We start from the raw sequence: 26,662 nt of genomic DNA on the forward strand, positions 1-26,662 counted from the left end.
ACATTTACTTCACGTGAAAATTCTAATAACCACCCTGCGATCATTCTCAGTGAAGAGGAATATGTCACAGCATAAGTCTACTCAGAAGTAAGTTTCACTGCATTCAGTGGGGCCTACTCTCAGGTCGCGTGAATAGGATCACCATCTTAATAAATTGTGCAGTATTGATTTCAGGTAAACAAATCAGTCAAAAAATGTGATCTGACGCCATGTGGTTTGAATACCTTGATAAGATCAGCTTTATAAAGTATGAAAGTATTTCTCTCTCTTGAGCATTATAATGTAGAATTAATGAGCTATTACTTCTGGCAAACTGCTGTAGCGTGGAACAAACGTAGCATCCACCATCTTCTAAACTTGGCTGAATTTCAATTTGCCATTCATGGTTTGAGTTAACCATGGTACAGGGTTATATACCTGCACTGGCACTAACCCTATGGTCAACACTACTCAAGTTAATCAAGGCAGTGCTGATGCAGAGAGAATGTCACACTGTTAAAACAAACCATGGAAGTGAGAGGCATTCTGGCAAGAGTGAGGGAGGAACTTACAAGTCAGTTGCACACTCCTGATCTCCTAACCATGATTCGCTGCACCAGGCTGGTTTGATCCCGGCTTGATTATACAAACCACAGTCTAAACCAGGCACCCCCAAACTCGGCCCTCCAGTTGTTTTGGGACTACAATTCCCATCATCCCTGACCAATGGTTCTGTTAGCTAGGGATGATGGGAGTTGTAATCCCAAAACACCTGGAGGGCTGAGTTTGGGGATGCCTGGTCTAAACCAGTGTTTCCCAACCTTGTGCCTCCAGATGTTTTGGGACTACAACTCTCATCATCCCTAGCTAGCAAGACCAGTGGTCAGGAATGGTGGGAATTGTAGTCCAAAAACATCTGGAGGCACAAGGTTGGGAAACACTGGTCTAAACTAACCAGAGCCCCACCCCCTTTTTTTAGTTTGGACATAACAATAAACTGAGAAGGGAGTACAGAAGCTGAGCCTCACATGACATGGAGGCTTTCAATCTCCTGATTGTAGCCATACCAGATGAGAAGGGAGGGCAGAGGCTCATTTCTTCTTAGGCGCATAGTACTAGTGGATGGTTTAGTGTCATATCTTAAATGGGCTGGTCTGATTAGTCACTTTTTCCTCAAGTATTTAAACACATCGTTTGGCTGCCTCTGTTTACCATCTTCTCAATACTCATTTTTATAACCTGATTCTACAGGGCAGCAGCAACTATGATATGTCAATTTATTAAAAGTAAAGGTAAAGGGACCCCTGACCATTAGGTCCAGTCGTGACCGACTCTGGGGTTGTGGCGCTCATCTCGTGTTGATGGCTGAGGGAGCTGGCGTATAGCTTCCAGGTCATGTGGCCAGCATGACAAAGCCGCTTCTGGCAAACCAGAGCAGCACACGGAAACGCCGTTTACCTTCCCGCTGTAGCAATTTATAGACTGTGCCAATTCATAGTTAGTACAAATTGTGTAAAAACCACTAAATGGTTTCTACATAATTTCTCTACAGAATTTCACTATCAAGGACCCACTGGCGGTAATAGAATGGTTAAAATGGCGATGTTTGGGACAATGGGATAAAACAACCCTTAATGCTTTCAGTGGAAGAGGTTCGTAAGAATGGACTGGTGGGTTAAAGGGAGCATGAAATTCTGTTGAAGTTTTAGGAACCCTGGTAGTTACTATGCCAATTGTTCACATTCCCTTAATAGCCCTAAATAAAAATCTCCAGCCTTTAACTTCTAAAATCAGAAGCATTACGCTGGAACCAGTTGCACTAATTCCACATATGGAGATGTGTGGCGGCTGACTGTAAAAAATATTATGCACACATTCGAAGGCTGAGCTCTGGTACGAAGGACAGCTTCCAAAGTTAAAACTGTAGCTCAGATTCAGCCCACGTTATCCCCTAACCTTTACTTAGAAAACAAAGGCAAGTACGATCGCTTTTTATCTCATGAATACCAATACTGAGTTCAGCAAGACCATGAAGCCCATAATACACTCTGTTGTTGTTGTTGTTTTTATCAACATGGGAAAGTATGTTTCTGTAAATGTAAAATGGGAATCCGGCCTCACAAATAATTGGAAGCCATTCCAGGTGGTCACTTCTGCTTAGACTGGACAAAAAAGTTGGCAGCCATCTGCCAAAGATGGCAGCAAGTGACTTAAGTTAACTGCCAATGCCGTCATCCTGTTGCACCATGTAGCAGGTGTGCATTTGCACTATTTTTTATTATTAAATTTATATCTGTCCAACATTACAGGAGCACATTGTGCAAGTACCATAAGCTTCCAGCATGTCCTCCTGGAAACAGGTGGTTTCAGACCCAGAAATTTATATTCATATAGCAGAATTCATCTCCAATAAACAATGGGGCCACTGTTTTAATTTGCTTAAAGTTTCCAAAGGAGGACATTTGTTTAAGTAATGTACCACTCAAAACATACAGAAAAACATTGAGTGTGTACCTAGTCCTATGTATCTACTCTTTATGCGCATAACGGCTATAATGCTATGCACATTTATTTGGGAAACAATACATCAGTGAGACCTGACTACAGGTGAGCTTACACAAGACCAAGGTGCAAGTTTTTAATATGAGGAAAATGCCAATAATGCGCATTTTCAGTACATATACAAATTATACTTCAAGGCTGTGGTTTCTGAACTTGTACCCCTATTTCTGGGAAACTTCTTACCAAAACATTTCATCTTGTGAGGGAATGTGTAAGGCTCCCTGTAAACACAACTGACGTGCACAATGACTTGCAGATCCAGACAAATGGATATCCAAAAATATTTTACCAAGGAAAGCCCCCCCCCTTTCCATTTTTCTCTTAGATAGTGAAGTGTGTTTGTCTGTTTTGTGTGTACACTCACAGGAGAATAAGCCCTGCCACTGCACAGCTTCTGGTAGTGGATTACTTCCACAGCTCCAACATATAAACCTCATGGAAGTATCTTATGTCTCCCACCACAAACACTCATAGGAGACCCCATGGTTTTATGCTCAAAGGGCAGTACTGTCACTCTGACAAATTCAGCATTCATATTTGTGTTACTGCATCTTCCATCATCATATCATATCAAGTTTAGTAGGCTGCATTAGCACAACATAATTGTAAGAATCCTTTCAGGAATTGGGACCCAATCCTCAAGCTGTTCGTTCTGAAGTAGCTTCACTGAAATAGGATAAGGTTATTAAGTTTTCATTCTCTGCTCAGCTGATAAGGAGTCAGGTAGGGAGGACAGAGGCTGTTCTTACCTGGCTGCATTATCCTTGGTTTTGCTCCTAGGTACGCTAGGTTCACATTAGCCTTTCTGCCATCAATGATTGGGTTAGGATCTTTGCAGGCCCTTTCGGCAGCAGCTCTGTCAGCCATGGTTACCTTGACAATAAACAGCGTAGGATATCAGAACTCATGTACTTGACACAACTCATATAGTACAGTAAGCTGGTGCAATGTGAAATGGAAACACCGTTTCCAAGAGGCTCTCTCAGAACTTACCCAAATGAAAATGCTACTACTATAACAGCACAGCAACTTTAGGGTTGTTGTGGGTGTTTTTTTTGTTAAATTACGGTACTCTCCCACAAAAATCAGGCTATATTTGAAGCGTTTGCCATTTCCCAGAACACAGAATTGGAATTTTGCAGGCACCAAACACCCACTGACACAGTAGCATGTGCTGCAAGCAGATAAAAATACGAACGTGTCATATCAGCCTGTAACCAGCTGGCTTCATCGGATGCCAAAAATTCACTAGCAACTTTTCATATGCAAGTTATGATGCAAATCTCATCTGAAGGGCACAGCACAGCTTCCCCACCACCACCACCACCCCACCCCAGGGTTTCCTTTTCGTTTCTTACCCTCTAGAAAAGAAAGAAGTGGTCAAAATACACAATCCCGTCGACAGAGGAAAAGGAGACACCTCGTAGTTCATGTCAGTATTTATTGCGCCTATCAGCCAGCTGCTTTTCCAATCCGTTGCTCACAACAAGTTTTACCTAACTTCCAGGAAGTTCAGTTGGCTCACCTGCTTTACCCATCCTAGTCGCCTGACGATCACGCTTCCCCTCCTCCTCCTCCACGCTTTTTAATTTTTTGAGAGGACGACGACGCGAGATCCAAAAATATCGCCGAGCGTCTCCCTTTTCCCCTTTCCCAACCCCCCACGCCTCCTGCCCGTTGGGTTTAGGTAGCAGCGTTAGCCGCTCTCCAGGCGCGCCCACACATCCACACGTTACACGATCCACCCACCCCCGTGTCCTTCGCACTTACAAATCCGTATCCCCGGGATTTGCCCGTCTGCCTGTCGGTGATGACCACGGCTTCCTCGATCTCCCCGAACACCTCGAAGTACTTGCGCAGGCTGGAGTCCGTGGTGTGGTAGGGGAGACCCCCGACGAAGATCTTGGTGTACGTGGTATCTTTCTGCGTCGTGTGCATCTTCCAAAAAGATGCCGCTCTCCTTTAGCTGCAAGCCCCGCGCAAGCAAGGGATCCTGGTGGCGGTGGTGGAAAAGAAAGGAAAGTACAAAAAAAAAGAACGGGGAAAAAAGATTCGGCGGCGAGTTGGGTGGGCTTTGCGCGTGCCGCTCACTTCCAGCCAACTTCTCCCACCTTCCGCAGCGACTCCCCTGCTTTATATTTCTCCCCTGTGTCTCTCGCTTGTCAGCTCTTTCTTGCCCTTCAGGTAGGCAGGAGGCGTGGGGAGCTGCCTTGAGGTAGACGCTGTTCACGAGGAGCCGGAGGAGGTGGCGGCAGCGACCACAGCAGCCGGAGAAAGGAAAAGCACCAGGGCCCAGCCGCAGGCGACTCTGCTGCCTCCCGCCGCCTGTGGCTTTCCTCTAAAAAGCCGCCAGGCGCGACCTCCCCAACTCCCGCTGCTCCGCCCTCCCTCCAGCAAAGGGGGGGCGGGGAGCCGGGCGGGGCCGGGCCGGCTATTGGCCGCTTCCTCGGCGCGCCGCTACCACCCGGCCGTTAGAAAGGAACAGCTGCTCCTGCTGTGTCTCTGTGTGTGTGTGTGTGTGCGCGCGCCAGCCTGGCGAGAAGCCAACCGGGAGGAAGGAGGGGGCGGGAGGATCCACGTGCGCGCTGGAAGGTGGCCTCGGGCTCTGCGCGCACGCGCGCCTCCCTCCCTCCCCCCGCTCTGGTCAGCCGAGCGCGAGAGGCGGAGGAGAACCGAAAGCGCCTCTCAGGTGCGGACGGGGGGGGGGGGGAATTCACTCAGCGCGCACTGCTGCTGTTGCTAATGCTGCTCACTTTGGCGCTCCAGGCAGCCCCGCTTGCTCTTTCTTTTTCCCGCTGGAGGGTTTCGTCAGGTGGTCCTAGGTTATGGTTCTAGGTTATGGGGGTACCGAAGTAGCCCCACGGGACGGGCTGGGGAGAGAGGGTGCATCTCATTCGCCCCTCAGACAAAGCAGCTCGTGGCTCCCCAAGCCTTCTCCGCCCACAGACGGGAAAGCGAGAGCAAACGGGCAGAAGAGGCTGCTGCCCAACGCTCCTCCTGGGGCAGCATGCTTTGTTTTCTTCGCGGGTGGAGGATGGGGCTCCGTGGGGCTGCTGAGAAAGCTTGATCTGCCCCCTCTTGAGAGTTAGGACCATGGGCGTAGGCAGGGGGGGCAGTGAGAGGCAGCTGCCCCCCTAAATCAATAGAAACACAGTACATAGCAAACTCAGGTTCTGCCCCCTCAACAAAAGGTCCCCCCCCCAATCCTGGCTATGCCCATGGTTAGGACAGTGGGATAGTGAACTCAAATCATAGGAGCCACCTCCTAGGGGCTGATGGCCCTTTGGCGACCACCCCCAATAAAATATTTGAGGAGTTTACCCCCCTCCAAGTTGATGGTTATTGGCATTCACATGGTGTGCGGGTACCACGGCTTTTGATTAATTGTGTGGAGCGGGGTTTCCTGGGGCCTCCCAATATTTTATTCAATTTGGCATTCCTGATTCAGATGTGCAGGCAAAGCCTCCATAAGATGGCAACATAAACGAACTTTTGGCCGATGCAGACATGATGCCTTTAGTACCAAGCTTGCTTTTTTCTTAGCCTTTGCTCTCCCTTCACTGGTTAACATTCATCCTCATGAAGAAATATAGAGGACTCAATACTTCTTCAAACTGAAAATGGTGTTTAACCCTTAGGCGGGCATGCAAGTTAATCGACCTCTTCCTGACTACTTTGTGTGGATTTTGCTCCGTGGAGAGCTTATTTGGCATGTAGAGGATTTTAAATAGGAAGTGACATCATTTCCCCTGCTGTGCCAATATGATGACACACTGTCCCTGCTCCACTACACCACTGGGGTTTGGCCCAGTGTAGATGTGCAAGCGGACAGAGGTCCTGGCTGCTGGTGGAAGGAGGATTCATCTCATCTGCTTGCTTTCCCAAATCCACTATTCCTCTGGAAGTTGCTGCAGCAGAAATTACGTACAGCAAGCCTAATCCTCCCTTATTGCTCCAGACGTTCAACAGAATACGAATTGTCAGGTTGCACCTTAACAGAAGAGAGCTAATCAGGGGCGTACCCAGGATCAAAATTAGGGGGGGCAAGGGGCGGGAGGGGAGGGGCCACAGTGGGAATGTGGGCGGGGCTACGTGGCCTGCGTCCTCCCAGCTCTTCTGAGGAGGCAGCCCCAGGCTCTTGTTCCCGGCGCGAAGCTCCAGAGGCGCGCGGGGAACGCAAGCCTGGGGCTGCCTCCTCCGCGCCTCCCAGGTCTTCCGAGGAGGCGGCCCCAAGCTCCCGTTCCCAGAGCGAAGCTCCAGAGGTGCGCGGGGAACGCGAGCCTGTGGCTGCCTCTTCCACTTACACTCCCCGCTCCCGCTTAGCGCTCCTCCGCTTACGCTCCCCTCGCGCCTCTGGAGCTTTGCGCTGGGAACGGGAGCTTGGGGCCGCCTCCTCGGAAGACCTGGGAAACCGTTTGTGGTTTTTTCACCCACTTCTGTGAACAAAGCGGGAGGCCTTGGGCTGCGTGCCCCAGTGTGGCTTGCAAAACCATACTTTATGGCAGTGATGGGCAACCTTTTGAGCTTGTCGTGTCAAAATTCGCCAAAAAACCGAGCATAACTCGGGTGGTGTGTCACTTCAAGAAAAAAACAATGATTTCGCGATATTTATAGTTTAAATAACAAAAATGTATAATTGTAATATATAACTGTATTTAATAAACCAAAACTAATTATTTAACAAAACAAAATAAAAAACCCCCTTATTTATCACAAAGTGCCCAGAGTTGTTGAGCTTTTTGGGGGGAGCTGCTGACCAAAGTTTTGGAGGTTTTTTTGGGGGGTGCAAAAGTTGCTTTTTTGGGGGGGGGGATAGAGAACAGAAATAAATGACGAATAATACCTTCGCTGGAACTAACACACAGCACCGACATAGTCTGCCAAAGCGCCAAAAAACCAGCACAGAATGGCTTAAAAAATGAATGCTGTTACACCCAATCATAGTCTGCCAAAGCGCCAGAAAAAAAGCACAGGAAGGGTTGAAAACCAATCTCTGGCTACCAGCAACAAGAACAACAAAAAAGGATCCGGGTTTTAACAGCGGAGACAAGCTGTAGTGGAGACAAGCTCTAGCAGAGACAAGCTGTAGGAGGAGTGGGAGAACAAATGGGGGGGGGGGACAACAACAACAACAGTGCGAATGGGGCGGTGCGGCGCGTGCCAGCAGTGAGGGCTCTGCGTGTCACGTCTGACACGCGTGTCATAGGTTCGCCATCACTGCTTTATGGAGTGTTACTTGGGTATGCACTTGCTGAAACAGAACGTGTGTTTCACCAACACATTTTACTTTGCTCTCAGTGTCCTAGGGGAAAACATGGTTCAGATATTTATTCTGAAGCTTTTGCTTCGCTGCATAAAATTGTTCTTTTGAAATTAAATCACCATTAAACAACATAATCACTTTGCTTTATGAGGCCAGCTTCAAGAGTTCTCAGAGCAAATCTCTAGCGCACAAATGTATCTGTGATGGACAAATGAAAGCTGTGTTCCAACTTAAGTAATGCAAAAATATATATATAGCAAGATTCCTGCTGGATCAGATAACAGTCCCATCTGATCTAACATTTTGTTCTCACGGTGGTCAATCAAATGCCTATGGAAAGTCTATAAGCAGGGCATGATTGCAATAGCACCCTCCCATTATTGATCTCTAGCAACTAGCATTTGAGACTTGTTGTGGTTGCTGTTGTTGTTTAGTCGTTTAGTCGTGTCCGACTCTTCATGACCCCATGGACCATAGCACGCCAGGCACTCCTGTCTTCCACTGCCTCCCGCAGTTTGGTCAAACTCATGTTCGTAGCTTCAAGAACACTGTCCAACCATCTCGTCCTCTGTCGTCCCCTTCTCCTTGTGCCCTCAACCTTTCCCAACATCAGTGTCTTTTCCAGGGAGTCTTCTCTTCTCATGAGGTGGCCAAAGTATTGGAGCCTCAGCTTCAGGATCTGTCCTTCCAGTGAGCACTCAGGGCTGATTTCCTTCAGAATGGATAGGTTTGATCTTCTTGCAGTCCATGGGACTCTCAAGAGTCTCCTCCAGCACCATAATTCAAAAGCATCAATTCTTCGGCGATCAGCCTCCTTTATGGTCCAGCTCTCACTTCCATACATCACTACTGGGAAAACCATAGCTTTGACTATACGCACCTTGGTCAGCAAGGTGATGTCTCTTCTTTTTAAGATGCTGTCTAGGTTTGTCATTGCTTTTCTCCCAAGAAGCAGGCGTCTTTTAATTTTGTGACTGCTGTCACCATCTGCAGTGATCAAGGAGCCCAAGAAAGTAAAATCTCTCACTGCCTCCATTTCTTCCCCTTCTATTTGTCAGGAGGTGATGGGACCAGTGGCCATGAGCTTGATTTGAGACTTAGAATCATATAATTGTAGAGTTGGAAAGGACCGCAAGGGTCATCTACAATGCAGGAATCTTTTGCTCAACGTGGGGCTCAAACCCACTTATTATATTATATTATATTAATTATATTATATTATATTCCCAACCCGGAATTAAGATTGCCGGAAGAAATATCAACAACCTCAGATATGCTGATGACACAACCTTGATGGCAGAAAGTGAGGAGGAATTAAATAACCTTTTAATGAGGGTGAAAGAGGAGAGCGCAAAATATGGTCTGAAGCTCAACATCAAAAAAACTAAGATCATTAATAGTGGAACACTTATTTTGCATCGTTGCTTTTTTATGTAATCAATAAGGGTCATATCTGCTATATTTACATTATAATTGCTCCCCACAATAGTAAAGCTGGCTGTTTAGTATTAGATACTGCACAACTGGTGGCACAATGTTTTAAGTGTCAAAAGGCAACTGTTTATGACCTTTAAGTTGTGTAACTGTATGTGCTGCTCTACTTACCGTAAGTAATAGGAAACAGATGCCAACCATTCTTGCCAACCAGCCATCAATGAAGGACCTCTGTGGTCAAAACAAAAAAGTACTCTTGTGCTATGTCAAGAAAAAGGTAGTTGGATCCAGGGATATTGGATATCTGCTAATCCTGACTAGAAAGAAAGCTGAAGTTTATACACGTTATTATAGTTGAATGTTTTGGAATTTAAATATTTTATTTCCCCAGCTTCCAACAGAAATATTAGAATACACTAATTTCTTAAAGATTAAAAGCTTCCCTAAACAGGACTGCCTTCAGGTGTCCTCTAATAGTCTGGTAGTTGTTTTTCTCTTTGACATCTGGTGGGAGGGCGTTCCACAGAGCGGGTGCCACTACCGATAAGGCCCTCTGCCTGGTATATTTACTATACTAGTTTCTAGTCAGTATGTTCATGATTGCTGCTCACTGAAAGCAATGGGACTTAGTAGACAAGCCTAGGATTGCGCTGGTCCTTTGAGCAAACCCTTAGCCACAACCTGTTTAAGATTTGTCCAGGACAGGCCATTTATGGTATGATGACTTAAAGGAATAGGGCAATTTTATTTCATGCAATTAAACATACAGGCACACTGGTAGCTACTTATCTCATGCATTGGTCAGTACACTGGAGAGCAGGGTCGCATTTACTTCTCTATGAGCATTCACTGCTTGCATGCTTTGACTTGCGTCTTCACAAGTAAAAGGCCTAGAGTGAAAGTCTGAAAATTTGGGGTGGAGGTCTAGGACCATACCTGGCTCACAGGCAACTAACTAGCTTGCTATCCTTGGTCAAGATTGACATTTTTATCAAATGTGCCACATTTGTAAATATAACATTCATTCTTGAAAGCAGGCATATATTTAAATAGGTGCCATTCAAAATCCCTCTTTTTCTAAACTCTGGATTTTTGAAAGCTTGTGATCTAGTATAGTACTGTATAGCAGGCATGTCCAACTGGTAGATCGTGATCTACCAGTAGATCACTGGACGTCTGTGGTAGATCACTGGTAGATCACTGGCTCCCTCCAAAGAAGCTCAACAACTTTGGCTCCCCTAAAAATGCTCAACATTTTAGCCCTTCACCCCCAAAACAGGGCTTTCTTCCCACCTCAGAAAAGCTCAACAACTCTGACCTGAACCCCTAAAAATGGGCCTTCCTCCTTCCTAAAAAATCTCAACAACTTTGACCTGAACCCCTAAAAAACAAGGCTTTCCCCCTCCCTAAACAACTTTGACCTGAACACCCCAAAAGGGGGTAGATCACTGCCAGTTTTTAACTCTGAGTAGATTGCAGTCTCTTCGGAGTTGGCCACCCCTGCATAGCATCACACATGTACGGCTTGTCCCACTTTCATATTTATATTACTAATTGCCACTGCAAATCTTGTCTCCCACAGTCTTGGGGGTGCTTCAATTACGGAATTTCTGCAGCTCAGTGTTGGTCCTGCATGTACCTTGACTTATTCTGCCCTGGAGTGTTTGTGACTTCTGATTCGCCTTCAGGCCCTGGGTTTCAAGACAGAGGTAAAGAAAAATTCTCTTTTCTGATTTATTTATTTTTAGAAATCAGGGTATATTGGACTCTTTGTGCACTAGATTCTAGCTTTCTATCTGCTATGGAAGTACCTTCACAATTCTGATGTCATCATGAGCATAGTAGTATGAGGCAAAGTATTTGGTTTTTCAGTGACCAAACCACCAGAGAGAGTAATGTACTTGTCAAGTGTGCTTTAAAAGGCAGCACTAAGAAATAACAACTTCTGTTGTCAGAAGTTGTGCAGATTAGAGAGATTTTGGTTATTGACAGTCATCGTTACAACAAAAAACTGAATTCTGGCAGGTTGAGATTTCAAGTGTCCTAACAATGCATTTCTGAAATGTCGCGAACTTATCTAGGACTTCCTAAGTAACCCAAGTCATTTCTGATTGTGTTGTTAAGGGCTTTCATACAAATGCTGCAGTGTAAGGAATAAGGATTATTTCCTACTGCACTTTTAAATAAATTATCAGTGTCCATAAAGAATATAAATTGGAAGACCATCCTGTGTGTCTTTTGGGGATACAGTACTATAATATAGCATCCCTGAAGCAGACTATCGCTTACAATGAATAGTTTTAACTGATGCATTTTATTATAGTCTTCCTGTCAGGGGTAGCAATGAGCAGACAGCTTGCCAGCTTACCAATTGCTACTGAATTCAGTGGTATTAACATTAACTGTATTGTCAGTCCTTTTATTTATTTATACGCACCAGATGTCTGTCATGTCAGAGAGCAGGGGATGTCATGTAGTCATTCAGCAGGCTGCTGAAGACAACAAAGGCCCACCGATTATATTCCACTCTATTTATTCCTCCCAATGGTTTATTTCAGCATATGATAATGACCCAGAAGGCATTTGGAAGGGGGGTATTATGACTTCAGCAACAGTGCAATCCTATACATGTCTACTCAGAAGCAAGCCCCACTGAGGTCCATGAGACTTACTCCTCAGTAAGTGTGTATATATCAAGGTTATTTCTGCGGTGCCGGATTAGCAAATAGGCAGAGTAGGCACCGGCCCAAGCCTTTTAGGGGCCCTGCGACAACAGATCAAAATAATATTGATTTGATTTTGAAGGAAATTACAAAAACGTATTAGGAAATATTTCGACTGCCTACGGAATCTCCACAGGGTTTAATCTGGCACTGTATTTCTGATATTTGAAATGAAGATGGAGCTATCAGAAAGTTTTCAGTTCACATACCGGAATAAAAACAAACACATTAAATAATCTGTTTTTCTATTAAAAACAGTTTTGGCTCCTGAGAATTGCATTTTTTTCGATGTGATTTCAAAAAGGCTTGAAGTTGTGCGCTCTTAGAAAATGTTTTTTAGCTAATGGTTGCACTCTGAGCAAAGTTTTCTTAATGAAATACTTGAAATAGGCATACCTTATATGGGGTATCATTTGGCTTCCTACGAGAAAACCCTAAATACTCTTACACCTCTTGCCATAGTGCTTATCATGTATTGCTGATTGTATAATGTGCTTGTCTCCCTTTTTGACGACCTTTTCTGGGTCCTGAGTATGCTAAGAGCGAAGTACTCCAGAAAATACATTGCATGCTTCAGGAGCAGACCGTAGTATCACCAAGATATCACCAAGACTAGTTTTATTCTGAGAGAGATTCCTTCAGGCCTAAGGAAAACAGATCCCCTCTGTCTGTCACAGCCAAGATTGAGATAGTAAGCGTAACATGATAATGCACAGATGTTCTTCTTGGCATTTTACACGACAAAAATAAAGACAGTGTCTGCTATAGAGACTTTAAAGTCGTCCCAAATGATATGCTATCAAGGTAGTAAACATAAAGAGTATAGCACATGGGCACCTGTTGATAATTGGACAACTTTAACACTGATATATGGCAGGAAATTTAATTTGAAAGCTATTTAGAGCTTGAGCACACTGGAATCCTTAACAGGTGTGAACCCTTTGATATTTTTGTACAAAGAGAAGCGTAGTAAAGTCGAGAAAATTTCATTGAGTTATGCGCTAATTATGCAGCCTTATCTTAAACATGTTTATTTGAAATTAAGTTCTATTAAATTCAGTGGGGTGTGCTGTCACATATGTGCATACAGTATAGGGTGGCAGCTTTAGGCTACAGTCTTATGCACACTTACATGAGAGTAAGACCTGTGTACATGACAATACTCTTTTCTTGTTGATTTCTATTCTTTTAATCTACAATTTCACTTGTGAAACTGAATTCGGAAATAAGATACAGCCATTAATAAATCAGCAGGAATAATCTGAACAAAGGCAACTGTATACTAGGTGGTGTTTATTTATTGATGGCATCTTTGCGAATACTAGATTTTAGGAATGAACTGGAGTCTACTTAGTTCTCAAGTGTGCCATTTGGATTTTGTGACAACTGAATTTACACTTTATTTTCCTTCAGCCTTCTTTCTTTATAAACTTACAATGAATTATGGTGCTTCAATATTTAATACAAGCAAAAGTTACAGATTATAATGCAAGGGGTGAATTATTTAAGAAGGTTTGGCTATTGGAAGAAATAATGAGTATCCTCTTCTGAACCGAATACTAGAATTATTGGCTGTAAGGAGAGAGTAGCCATGTAATTAATGGAGTTTTCATAGATGAGGTTTAAAAGGGCTCTTGCTTTAGTTTGGTTTGTAATGCAAATGTGCTAGCAAGTGCTTTACTTTAAATCTCAGTTCAACTATGAACCCAGTGGGAGATCTTAGGCAAGTCATTAGCACTATTCCAGCTATGCACATAGGCTCCATCAGCACAATTGGGGAAATGCTAAGTAGGCAGAATCCCTGATTGTATAATAAGCAGAGCTTACATGTATTCAGTTTGTATGAGTATAGGCTCTTTTGCACAGAAAGTACATAGGAGGCAAGCTAGGGCAGTGAATGGGTGCAATCCTGCTCTCCTCCCTGCCCCAATGTGTGTTCAGAAGAATGACTGAACAGTGAGTGCTCTTTCCCCCCCAGCCTCAAATCTCCCTCTGACTTGTTTTGTGTGTGATAATGAATATACAGTGGTACCTCGGATTAAGAATTTAATTCGTTCTGAAGGTCCGTTTTTAACCTGAAACTGTTCTTAACCACTTTAGCTAATGGGGCCTCCCGCTGCTGCCGCACCGCCACCGCGCGATTTCTGTTCTCATCCTGAAGCAAAGTTCTTAACCCGAGGTACCGTTTCTGGGTTAGCGGAGTGTGTAACCTGAAGCGTCTGTAACCCGAGGTATCACTGTAACATGCTAGGAGTACTGAAGAGAAATGTTATATAAGCACCAAGTAATTCTTTTCAAAGTATTGAATCCATAAATCCTGTGTGTGGAACTCCACTGAATGTTATAGAAGGGGCAGGGAGAGGTGAATTTTCCCAATTTCTACCACCACCTCTGAAAATCTGCTGCAGAGGGTTATTATTATAATTATTATTGTTTATTAAATCATACCACCCTTCATCCAAAGATGTTCACAACATAAAATTACGAGTAAGAACACAAAATGCATAACAAAGAAACACCAATAACCTCCCTCCTACAAACACATTTCAAAGACCCTAGTTGTTTAATCAGCCAAAGGCCTGGTTATAGAGAAATGTTTTGGCCTTCCAACTTAAAAGTATGTAATGAAGGCACCGGGCAAGCCTCCCTGCGGAGAGCATTCCACAAACGGAGAGCCACCGCAGAAAAGGCCTGATCGTGTGTCGCCACCTTCCGGACTTCTTGGAGAGGGGACACACAAAGAAGGGCCTCAGATGACAATTGCAAGGTCTGGGTTGGTTCATATATGGAGAAGCGGTCCTTAATGGTTGGAGAACATGTGAAGTTGAGGATTGAACAGCATGAGAAATGAGACAGTACAGGCTGCAGAGGTCATAGGCAAAAACTGCCCCACTATTCTGTGAATAAAGGTAACTGACCATTAGGTCCAGTCGTGACCGACTCTGGGGTTGCAGCGCTCATCTCACGTTATTGGCCGAGGGAACCGGCGTACAGCTTCTAGGTCATGTGACCAGCATGACAAAGCTGCTTCTGGCGAACCAGAGCAGCACACCGAAACGCCGTTTACCTTTCTGCATAGCGGTACCTATTTATCTACTTGCATTTTGACATGCTTTCGAACTGCCAGGTTGGCAGGAACTGGTAGGTTAGCAGGAATAGCTATTCTGTGAATAGCAACCTCTAAATCCAAGCTCTTATGAATAAATAAAAACAACTAGGGATTGTATCTGTCTCTTTATTCAGAGTTGACCCATTGAAATTCATGAATGTAAGTTAGTAATGTCTAGGAATTTCAGTGGGTCTACTCTGAGTATGACTAACATTGGATACCATCCAAAGGTTCTGGCTGGTGACTTCACATTCATTTAGTTATTTAAGAAATATGTCCTTGCTTTCAGTAATCCTACCCCAGAATATTCTGTTAGTTGCCCTTTAACAGCTTAACAACAAGAAAACTATCTCTCTCTCTATATATATAAAAAGCAGAAACAATAGGCACACCACTGGAACAGAATAAAAACCAATTTGATCAATATGGTAAAGGGCCCAGGAAAATTTAAAAAGCCTTTGTGTGATGCCCAAAATACCTTTGAGCAGGTACTAAGTGGGTCTCTGGGGAGCGAAGCATTTCAAAGGTCCTATGCCACAATTGATAAAGGTTTTTCATTGGCTGCTACTCAGGTGGGAGCACCTGAAGAAGGAAGGTTTGTGCATGAGAAGCACTCTTTCAGGCACACCAGTCCAAAGCCACATGCAGCTTTGAAGGTAAACACCAGCACTTTGAATCTTGTTTGGAAAAGGCCTGGGAGTCAGTATGGTTGTTGAAGATATGAGACATATTCCAGTTTGATGACTTTCATTTCAAAGGCTAGAAGCAATATTTTGATGAAGATTTGAGAAGCCTTCAAAGGCAGCCCTACATAATACATAGTACCGGTAGTAGCCTAGTCTGGCCGATGGATATTTGTGGACAGAATATCTCTGTCTTAGAGGGGTTGTAGCTGACATACCAGTCTCAGCTGATGGAGGGCACTTCGTACAAGGGTACATGCCAATAGTTGTTTTAGTGACCAAGATGGCTCTATCCCCTCCCCTGGTCTGTAAACAAGTGCAACTCTTGCCTAAAACAGGCCTAACATTAGTTCTCCAGGCATATGAATTTCTTTAGCAGCAGTATGGCAAGAGGTTCTCTGCTTTCAGCTTCTACTATCACCATACTCTGGTAATATGTTGCCCCTTTCCCTGCTGCAGTGCTGATTAAGACCCAAGAACACCCCTTTTAGCCACCAGAATAACGTTTTGAAGCATTATTGTGGTTTGACAGAGTCGGAAAAGGATATGTTGCAGCGTAGACTGGTGTGGTGGCTTATGCTTTGATATTTCAAACACAGTAGCTAGACTTGGAGCTGGAAATGTGCAAGCCTGTCTCCAGCATTCTGCAGTTGTCTGGCAAGGAGCATGTTATGGCAGCTGTTGGAAAATGTTATGTCACAGTGCCCTCTTTCCCTCTGTTCAGGATTAGATATTGTGCTTTTTAAATGCACTTTGTGTAGCTAATAAAAGCTTGCCCTGCATCACAAGCACATTTAAAGGATTGCTGGACTGAACACTTGAGTAGTACAGGTCCTGATGTTCAGATGTGATTTGTGTGGCTTATACACAAGGTTCTCAGTCTTCATTTTTCTTCCACCTGAACTTCAAAACTGCCCTACTAATTCTATTTTTTTATTTAAAAACTATTCCCTTCCCAAGCAAGGGACCATGTTGGCTTTTAGCTGGAATCATACTGACCCTCCCAGATTGGTTCCTAAAGGCTTTAGCAATATGGGGCAGTAATTGTAACTAAGTATGGATGCAACCTCCGGCACCGAAGCCCAGCAATCCAATGTCTTCCTTTCTAGAGCAGTGTTCTGCCTGAGCTTTAACACCACAAGGTTAGTTGGTTATCACTTGTTGATAGGAATGTAGGCTATTTCAAGCATTCTTCTACATCTATTTATAAGTCAGGCTGGAAATCCATATTTTGGAATTAGTGTAGACTAGAAATGCACGGATTGTAGGAGTCCTGCCTTGTCTGTCAAACGAAATGTGCAATAAGCAAGACATAACTTAGCTACTTTCAAGTATAAAGCTTTTGTTGGACTGGTGCTTTAAAAGGACCAACAAATAAACTCAAACTGAAATATGATGCAGGTACTGAAGCCTGGCTTGAATGTGTCCTTGGACTCTTATAATACCTCTCAGTTGCCTGAATCAAGGATAGAGAAGGGGTGTGAATGTGTGTAGAAACCACACTGCTATAGAAAGGTAAAATTAACACACAGTGCTTGGTTTGCTTTTGCCTCTGGCCCTGCACATCACTGGGATGTATCTCCTGGAAGGTCACCTAAATGGGAATGTGTCCTTGGTCTGTGAAAAGTTCCCTACCCCTACTTTCAACCATAGATATATTTTTTTCCTGGTAGCTATTATAGAATGCAGTGTAATGATGATGAAACAACTATTTTTGCTTAGCTAGTTTATAATTTAGAAGCATTAGGAACATGGTAAATCTGTCTAATAACATCACAAATTGAAGGTGTAATATAATACGTTATAATAGCACGAAAGAACAAGAAACTCACTTCGGGAGATCCGTTAACCATAGCGGCATATAAGAATATATCGGAAATAGACAAACTCATCCGTGCCTCTGTTGCTTAGCCTCAAGGGGTATCTGCAGGGATTGGCTCTGTGATGGTCACCTTATTCTTAAGGCTGGGGGATTCAGGACTCCGGTGATGCATCTCGATCCTAACTCACAAATACCTTCTTCTGACCAGCAATCCCGGTAGTGCAGTGGGCAAGGATCCTGGTTTGAATTCCATTGTACCTGAAATAGGTGTGGGTTTTGGTTTCTCTCAGTTTCTAATTCTTCCAATCTTAAATTCTGTTCTCCATATTGCAAATTTGTTTTTATAAGCTGTCCTGAAAATTTAGCAGCATGTTAGTGCAAATTTCTCCTTCCCCCCCCCAAAGTATTTCCCACTAATACATCACATTGTTGTTTGTCAAGAGCCTGCCGCTTCCATACATTGATTGGACTCCATTTCCCATCAGCCTCAGACAGCAGATTAGGGATGATGGTAATTGTAGTCCAGGAACATCTGGAGGGCCACAGTTCCCCATCTGTGTTGTGTGCTATTTCCATTGATGAAGCTGCACTTCAGCTCATTATACTGTAAGTGTTTTTGCACACATTGCTCGGTTAGAGAACTGCATGCCAAGATTCAAAGTTGTACAAATTTAAAAGCTGGTGGGTTACTGGCAGGAGTCTGAAATGGGTGTCAGTATCGGTCAGTAACAGTTATGAACCATGTAAGCTGCCCAGAGCGGCTGGGGCAACCCAGTGAGATGGGTAGGCTGCAAATAATAAATTATTTATTATTTATTATTATTATTATTATTATTATTATTATTATTATTATTATTATATTTGTTTTGTTCAAGGAGCTGGCGGCCCAATAATTAGATATGTGGCAGTGGGGGGCAAGATCAGATATTCATATCCAAGCACCTTTGGATAAAAAAAATCTTGCTTTTTATCCAGCACTCACAAAAACCTGAAACTCTGCCTTCAAAAATGTTGAGCTTCAAGACAGTGCAATGTGAGTATGGAATGTTATGTAGGAGGTTTTGCCAACCTCCAATAGCCCATGGTGTCTGGGGTTGATGGAAATGGTAGTCAAAAACATCTCGAGCGACCAGGTTGGTGAAGGCTGTTATTGCATTCAGCTCCCTGACATCTTTGGTGCTCCAGTTTTGACTTGAGTGTAAGCTTTTCAGTGCTGATGCTCACCAGGGCTCCATCTACTGTTCTCTGCAATAAACTGCATGAACACTCACTGATGTTTCATTTTCTTACACTGTGCCACTTTTGCTTCCTTCTACCACCTCCTGACGATCCCAGATTGCAGGTGCAAGATGTGAAATTGCATGGCTGTTTTGGGATAACATGTTTGCATATATTTATTGCTTGAGAGATTCATATCTGAAGCATAAAAGTTACAAAACATTCACAAGTCCGCCAGCATCATTTTTCAGAAAAATGTTAAGGGTGGAACATGTTTGCATTTTAAGCAATATCCATGGTGTAATGGGGGTGTTTCAGGTAGTGGGGATGGACACACACCATGCCAAAAAAAACCACAATTCTCTTGTTATTGTGAAAGGAACAAATCTCCCAGTTTCAGCAAACCATGACTGGTCCTGGCACTACTGACAGCAGCACGTCTTTTATTTAGCAGTGTATGCTGGACATGCTATCCTGGATACTACAGATGTTTGCCTCCCACTACCTTGTAGAAGCAAGGCTGCATCAAGGACGACAATAAGGGGGTAGAGAGGCCTGTGTCCCCCTAGGCATTGCCCTTGCTGGATCAACACTAAAGGCTTGCCTGCTTTCACGTTGAATTCTAGAACATTCAATCTGGGAACAGCCAACTGTTGGATAACTTCTCTAAATGTAGCCACCCAGTGGACATGAAGTAAGGCGGATTATGTTAATAATGGAGCTAACAGTTGCGTACAAATGGGAAAGACTCTGCCCAATTGGTTCATTTCGCTGTCTCTCCTCTGGGACTCCCAGCAAATTTAACTTTTTAAAATCTAAATTGTTTAACTGATGTTTCGCTACATAGTTCATTGGCAGCCCTAGTGCTAACATTGCAACAATACAATTACTTCTGACTGAGTGGACATATGTAGGAGTGCACTGTTTATCCCACCTTCTATCAATACCTCAGTGATTAGGATGACAAAGTTTTCTTTTGCTCTAAAGTGGAAACAGCCAACAATGAGACCATTTTAAAGGTCTATTTCTAGTTTGTTATTCTTCTTCATGAACTCTTAATATTTATTCAGTTACAAACTGTATCAATTGCTTCGTATTTGAAAATAATAAACAATCCTGCTAGAATGAGTTACATTTTATTTTTGTTTGTCTGTTGGGGGTGGGAATGAAAATATCCTACCAAATTAAATCATAATCAAATGTTTGTTTGGTTTTTAGTACATATATTTTAATGCAGGTGAAAACCTATATATTTAACTTCCATAGCTCAATACGTTTGAAAGAAATTGTACTGATCAAAATGCTTCATTTACTGTGTTATAAGTAGCATCTGATTCCACCATACTAAAACCTTCAAAATTGCCATTTACATTATCACCCCAATCTTCTTTCTCTGTCCAGCTTCCTGAACCCAGATTTAAGGAAAGCAACTGAAAAGTATTGGAAGTTTTTTCAACTTCAGAAGCTGAACAGTCTGTCACTCCCTGTAGTTCTGCTTTCATGGGAGGTTAGTGGTGACGGTCTGTCAGTCAGCAATTCCTTTTTCAGTTGCTCTTCTCTTGTCTGAAAAGAGATGCCTCTTTAAATGGAGTAGGGATACAACATAGCATAGGCTAGCACCACAAACAAATTCTTAATGTGAATATAATCAACATGTGGAGGGGAGAGATGGGTATTGCAAAGGTAGCCCCCACCCATACCTCAATGTGCTAATCGTTGCTTTTAGCACAAAGCTTGCAGGCATACAATTTATAGAAACTGAGATGTGAAAGCTAGGAGCTAAATGGCATCTTAAACCTAGGTTATGGGCGCCACAATGGAGTGTCTAGGCGCACTTTTTATAACAAATACACAAAGCTGAAAATGAATGAACTGCAGCTAAAATATTATGCTAACCCTAAATATATTTTTCACATGGTCTAGTCCTCATATGAAGACTGCAAAAAACAAAGCCATACATCCCGTGCCCGCTCCCCTACTATTCTTATGAGGGCCCTTTCCCAGTCATCAGAGTGGCTGGAAGTGAGACAGAAAAAGGTCCTATCTGAAATCTTAGGCTCAGTACTGTGCCCACAGCTCAGAAACTCCTTGCATTAATGAAATTCCCTGTCACAAAACATGCCTAGAACAATGGGAATTTCAAACACTGTTTATAGGTGCATAGACCCTGTATGTATGATCTGGTACCCTTTATTTTAAAGGGTGCATGGAGACAGCCTATGTGCATAGAACTTGAATGCATGCATGCTCAGCATGGAAAAAAAAAACCCACTTTGAATATGTGAAGGTCATGGTCAATCACAGCAATCTTGATTTCCCCAACCCCTTGCATGAGTTTTACCCACGTTAAGACTATCTGAGCAAGACAGTCATTAGAAGTTGTTGACCTTCCTGTCAGAGTTACAGCTCTATCAGTACAGTTGTTCCTTGGTTTTTGAACAGAATGTGTGCAGGAGCGTCCTGCAGCCAACCAGAAGCCATGGAAGTCGCGCCACATGTTTGGCTTCTAAGGCAAAGTTCGCAAACTGGAACACCTACTTCCGGGTTTGCGATGTTCGAGTTCCAAGTTGTTCGTGAACTAAGCTGTTCAAAAAACAAGGTACGACTGTACATTGCATGCTGAAGCAGGAACAACAAAGAGCCTTGTGGCACCTTAATGACCTAACACTTATTGTGGCACTACATTTTGGGACTAGAGTCTATTTCACTGGATGCATGCTGAATTTAATCAGATCATAGGATGGAAGGAAGGCAGGAAGGCAGAAAATTTCAAATTTGTATTAGCCTCTATCAGTTAACTTGTTTAGAAATACCTCTTCCATTAAGAGCCAAGTTCAGTAGTAACATGTGGAACAGAAGCTTTCCTAATTCAAAGATATGTTGTGATGTTACATACATTATTGATTGTTAGGTATTCAGATACTAGAATGATGTAGTCATATTAGTGGATTCTTCTCTTTTCAACACATGGCTTGTTTTCAGAGTCCTTTATTGTTAAATTATGTGCTTCCTTTTGATTTCGAGCTTTTCCAGTTTGGCTGGTGGTTTCTTTGGTGGATTTCCTGTATCTATCAACTGTAGAAATAGTAAAATTTCATATATGTCCATGAAGGAAGTCTGTTTTTCAAAGGGGAATTACCTTATTCTACTCTCTGCATGCATGTGAATAAATTAAATCACAGTATTTGAAATAATGTTGAAAAGAACCAAACAAATAGAAAGAGAAATAATGAAAATCTATTTTAACACATAACAATATACTTCAGAGTAGACATGCATAGTTACTTGGTTGTGTTTAGCTTACTTTTGTACATACAGGTAGGTAGCCGTGTTGGTCTGAGTCGAAGCAAAATAAAAATTTTTTTGTATATACAGTTCTCAGAGTCTTGCTAATGCTATCTCCAGTGTTAGGATTTAACTTGTTTGCTACTACTTTTGAACCTTATATTCCATCTCCTGCATTTTTCCAGTTCATGTCAACTTTATACCGAGTGTTTATTTCTTTTGTCAATGAAAGCCAATTTGGATTAAAATGCCAAACAGGAAAAAAAAATGCCCTAGCACCTCAAGTGCCATGTCTCCTCACATGAACCAACTGGACCCTGCATTCTTCATCTTAGGTCCCTCTTGGTATGCTCCCTTCAAGGGAGGTGCAGAGGGTGGCAACATGAGAACAAGCCTTCTCTGTGGTGGCTCCCCGGTTGTGGAATGCTCTCCTCAGGGAGGCACACCTGGTGCCTTCACTATCTGTTTTTAGGTGCCGAGTAAAATAAAAAAAATTTATTCACTCAGGTTTTTAGAATTTAGTTCTCTGCATATTTTAGTGGCATGGGATTGAGTTGTATTTGTATATTTGTTGTGAGTATTTTAGGTTGCTTTAATTCTTTTTTTAATATTTATTTTCTCATCTTGTGTCTTTTGCAAGTCACTTTGAGTTCATTTTTTGAAAAGAAAAAACTGACTAATCATTACAAGAAGCCCTGCAAGGTTTGAGGGTGTTTTGGGATGGAGTTTTAGATATAAGGGGCAGCAAAGAAGAAAGTGTGGGGTTGAATAAGGGTTTAGGAGACCTTCAGAAATAAATTGATTGAAATAAATATAATAAATGTATTTATTTATGTGTAGAGATTTTTATACCAACCTTCACCAGAGATAGTCACAGGGATGTTTAATATAATATAATATAATATAATTTCTCATACATTACATAAACAGCTTAATTAACTCAATTCTCAATTCCACAAGAAAGAGCCATTGCAGGAGTAACCCATAGTTCACTGCAGAAAATATCAGCTCAGACTGGAAAGTGTATTTCTGTTAGTTTTTACATCTACTTACCATGGCATCATCTGCTGCTCTGTTATTAGAGTTTGCACTTGAGGTCTTGATTATTCCTTGCATCCGAAGCTCCTCCAATATGTCTGATGATGTCTGTCTTTCTCTTTCTGTTAAGCTCACCAGTTTCTTGGAAAGTCCACCTCTGATATCTTCACAAACATAAATGTTAAATTATTATTATTTTTCTGATATGAGGGCAGTTTTTTAAATTACTTTTTATTTTTAGAAGCATTAATAAAAAGCAACACAAGTGCATTTCGTTAAATGTCATTGTTAAGTTTCAGTCCTCTGAATTAATTCATGTTTTTGTTTTATAAGTTCCATAATATGAAGAACAGGGGAGTCAAGTTGGGGGAGGGAAGAATTGTGCGCTATAACCTAAATCTATGCTAAAGCAGAATAGAAATGGTTTCAGGCAGGTTCTCTGCTCACAAATCATTTTTATACTGTGATGTTTGAGCATGTAGGACACTAGCCATCAGAAAATTAATTTGTGAAATCTCTGTGAAGTGATTGTGAGCTGTAGTTTTCTTGTGAAGGTCCCATTAATTTTTTTATTAACCATTTTAATCAAAGATCATAAAATAGTAACCATACATTGATAAACATGTCCAAAATTGTTATTATCCTAAATTACAATCTTTGACCAATATTCTGTAATCCTATAATGCTTTCCAGAGAGTAAATCCCATTGAATGCAGTTCATTAAATTCAGGCACATTGGATTGTGCTGTAAATCATAAACTCCCTTATTGCCTGGAGTGCTTCTAATGTAGATCCATTTTGCCTTTGCTGCAATTTGTAAGATTTCTCCCCAAGCTCTCTATGCTGCAGCACAGTCCTTAGATTACAGGAAGTAGCATAATAAAGTCTGCAGCTTCATAATTTTAAAATCTTTTAAAATCATTCACACCATCTTCAATCCGCCAAAAATATTTAGCCTACACATGGTATTCCATTTCTGTGGACTCATTCTATGTATAGATCCTCTTAAACTATTTATAGTTTATCTCGGCTTCCTTTGAACTGGGCTTCTATTAAATTTAAGCAAGAGGAAAATCTGCTTTACTTTGAATCTGTCTCCATTTTCCTGGTTCTAGTACCCCCTTTTATATCTGAACACTAGAAGAGCTCTGTATGCTTAATCAGATCAGCAGACCTAGTCTAGCATCCTGTTCTCACATTGGTCAACCAGATGCCTATTAGGTTCTGCAGGCAAGACATGATTATGAAGATAATTGTTATCCTAAGTTATTGCCCCGTGTCCCATTCCAATCAGCATGGTTTGTATGACAAAACATCTCAGGATATGATGTCATGCTAGGCCATAGGCCTTGGTTCAAATTGGAATGCGTTCAGCCTGCTGCATATTTCAACTAGTGCCTACATCACTGTTCCTTTTTGGTCCTGTCCTCCCAATTGTTCCTGTGCATTCTAGTGCACATATTTCTGAATTTTTCAGTTTATACACAGTTTATACACAAACAGTTCTACTCAGCAATACTGACAGCTAGACAACAACTCCCAATTATTTCCAGTAGTCATTTCAATAAGCATGCTGGAATAGGAATGTATGCTGTCATGCAAAAGGTCCCAAGTTCAAACCATGGTGTCTCCAAGTAGGCTGGGAAAGACTCCACACTGAAATCCTGGGGAGCTCAGGACTGGCCCTACCATTGGGCAGAAAGAGGAAAACATTTCAGAAGGCTGTTGGTGGTGGCTAATAGCTGCAGTCCTTTACAGTTCTTCCCAGTTCCCTCAGCCATTCCCCTCTGTTGCCGCATGGCCTTTCTTGGAGTCTCAGGTGTGGTGAAAGACACTGTCACATTGGTTTCTATACATGAAAATGGGAAAGGGGCACCATCTTGTCGTTTGTCTCAGGCAGCACAATTTCTTGGTCTGACCCTGGGGAAAGCCACAGCCAATCAGTGTTGACAGTACTAAGCTAGATAGACCATGGCCTGACTTGGTAGAAGGAAGCTTCCAATGTTTCTATTCATATCCATGAGCAGCTCCTTCCAACTGTGGGCTGTATATGCATGAAGAGTGCGAGCAAGAAGTAAACCAGAAAGAAAATAAACAGATGAAACATCTAGGCAAGAATTGGCCTTAAAAAAAAATCAGTGGACACAATGCAATGTGCACTGAACATAGAAGTGTGTTAAATAATGGCTCTTAGCCATTCTCTACCTGCTACCAAACACAAAACACTGCTTTGTGTTACTAAGATGCTAGTAATTCACACCTGTATTTTGTTCATTAGCTGGTGGTAGCTTTTCTGTACTGTTGTCTGGCAGCCTTCCTTCAGCGGAATAATCTTCAGCAACTGACCCACCTTGAGAGACAGTGTTAACTGTTCCAGTAAGTGGATCATTTTCAGCCTGCGGAAAAATTGATATTAGCATTTATCTGCACAAAATTTATACTGTATAGAACAAACTCCAGTTGTTGAGTTTGCTGGTGCTCTTTGCAGAATTGTTTAAGTCTATTCTGTTCTCCTGAAGCTTGCCACAGAGGGAGAGAAGAGCTGAGGAATATTAGTGTCTGTCCCACGCCCTGGTATGACAGTGATGATAGTTGTAAAAAGTAATCAAGGTTGCTGTAAACTTGGCTGCTTCACTGCAGCCCCCCCCCCCCATTCACCAATCTTGGCCTGCTTTGCATCTCGTCACCCTTAGTTTGCTTGCACTGCAAATGTGCATCGCACTGGACAGCAGAGCATTGTCTCTGACCATATATTGAAGCTAAATTATATGTGCTGATGCAGCAGTAGATTCTTCCAAGCCACACAGACAAACCCAGCTCCTATTGACATACCATAGGTTTTGCTCATTAGTCTTGCCATTGCTGCACTGATACCTTTTTTTTTTTTGCAGAGAACTGCACAAAACTGTATAGTGATTACATGCAACAGTGCATAACAGTCCATTCCCCTGTCCCCTGTAGGAAAAATAAGAAAAGACCGAGGGGGAGGATGCAGGAAAATACTGGAAGTAAAGGAGGCTAGAAAAATGAATCACCATGCCTAACACATGATAGCAACCATGATCACGGTTACAGGGTTCATTTCTCCAAAATCAGTTTTTGTTACATTAACTAGGAATGTTTATCCCTATAACATCCTGCTTTTGCGCTTCCCATAGCATCTGTTTGGTCACTGGGGGAAACTGGATCCTAGAATAGACAGGCCTTTGGTCTGTTCCAGTGGAGCACTTCTCATGTTCTTACGTTAAACATAGCTTCCTGTAGCACCTGCATTGTGTTCTATACATTTTCAGCACAGGTGATTCAAATCAGCTGTGTTGGGTAAATCCATTTTAATTCAGTGTTGATCAATGCTGTAATTGCGGCAGTCTGGGCTTCAGCCTGTGCCGTGAGAGAGAATGGAGGCAAACCAAACTCTCTTCTACTGCTAATGCAGGAGGGGTGTTCGTTTGTTATAATTGTTTGAGACATTTAATGTATAAAGCAATCGTGTGACTTAACAAGCTATAATGCAAACAGGTAGCATCAATTTAAAAGCCAAAGAAA

The 26,662-nt window shown here is 42.6% G+C and overlaps 1 protein-coding gene and 1 long non-coding RNA gene across 6 annotated transcripts in view; one reads left to right on the forward strand and one right to left on the reverse strand.

The window, feature by feature from the left end:
• RBM24 (RNA binding motif protein 24) overlaps positions 1–26,662 on the reverse strand; it is a 40,368-nt gene that overhangs the window by 13,105 nt on the left and 601 nt on the right. Inside the window, exons 2-4 of one of the 3 annotated variants that reach the window (XM_088675212.1) lie at positions 25,377–25,512; positions 23,132–23,280; positions 3,291–3,414 (exon numbers count right to left, since the gene is read on the reverse strand). In XM_088675212.1, the coding sequence (XP_088531338.1) occupies positions 3,291–3,414; positions 23,132–23,280; positions 25,377–25,512 (409 nt within the window). Of the gene's footprint in view, positions 1–3,290; positions 3,415–3,899; positions 4,083–4,311; positions 5,058–23,131; positions 23,281–25,376; positions 25,513–26,662 lie in introns of those variants that run through there. The other 2 variants (XM_035125289.3, XM_088675213.1) reach the window with 2 other exon arrangements.
• LOC148684780 (uncharacterized) overlaps positions 5,102–26,662 on the forward strand; it is a 75,515-nt gene continuing 53,954 nt past the window's right edge. For 2 of the 3 annotated variants that reach the window (XR_015951387.1, XR_015951386.1), the window contains exons 1-2: positions 5,102–5,230; positions 10,821–10,947. This is a non-coding gene — a long non-coding RNA (uncharacterized LOC148684780). Of the gene's footprint in view, positions 5,231–10,820; positions 10,948–11,796; positions 11,917–26,662 lie in introns of those variants that run through there. The other variant, XR_015951385.1, reaches the window with a different exon arrangement.

This window comes from Zootoca vivipara, chromosome 8 (genome assembly GCF_965207765.1).
Source record: "Zootoca vivipara chromosome 8, rZooViv2.hap1.1, whole genome shotgun sequence".
NCBI classification, from domain to species: Eukaryota; Metazoa; Chordata; class Lepidosauria; order Squamata; family Lacertidae; genus Zootoca; species Zootoca vivipara.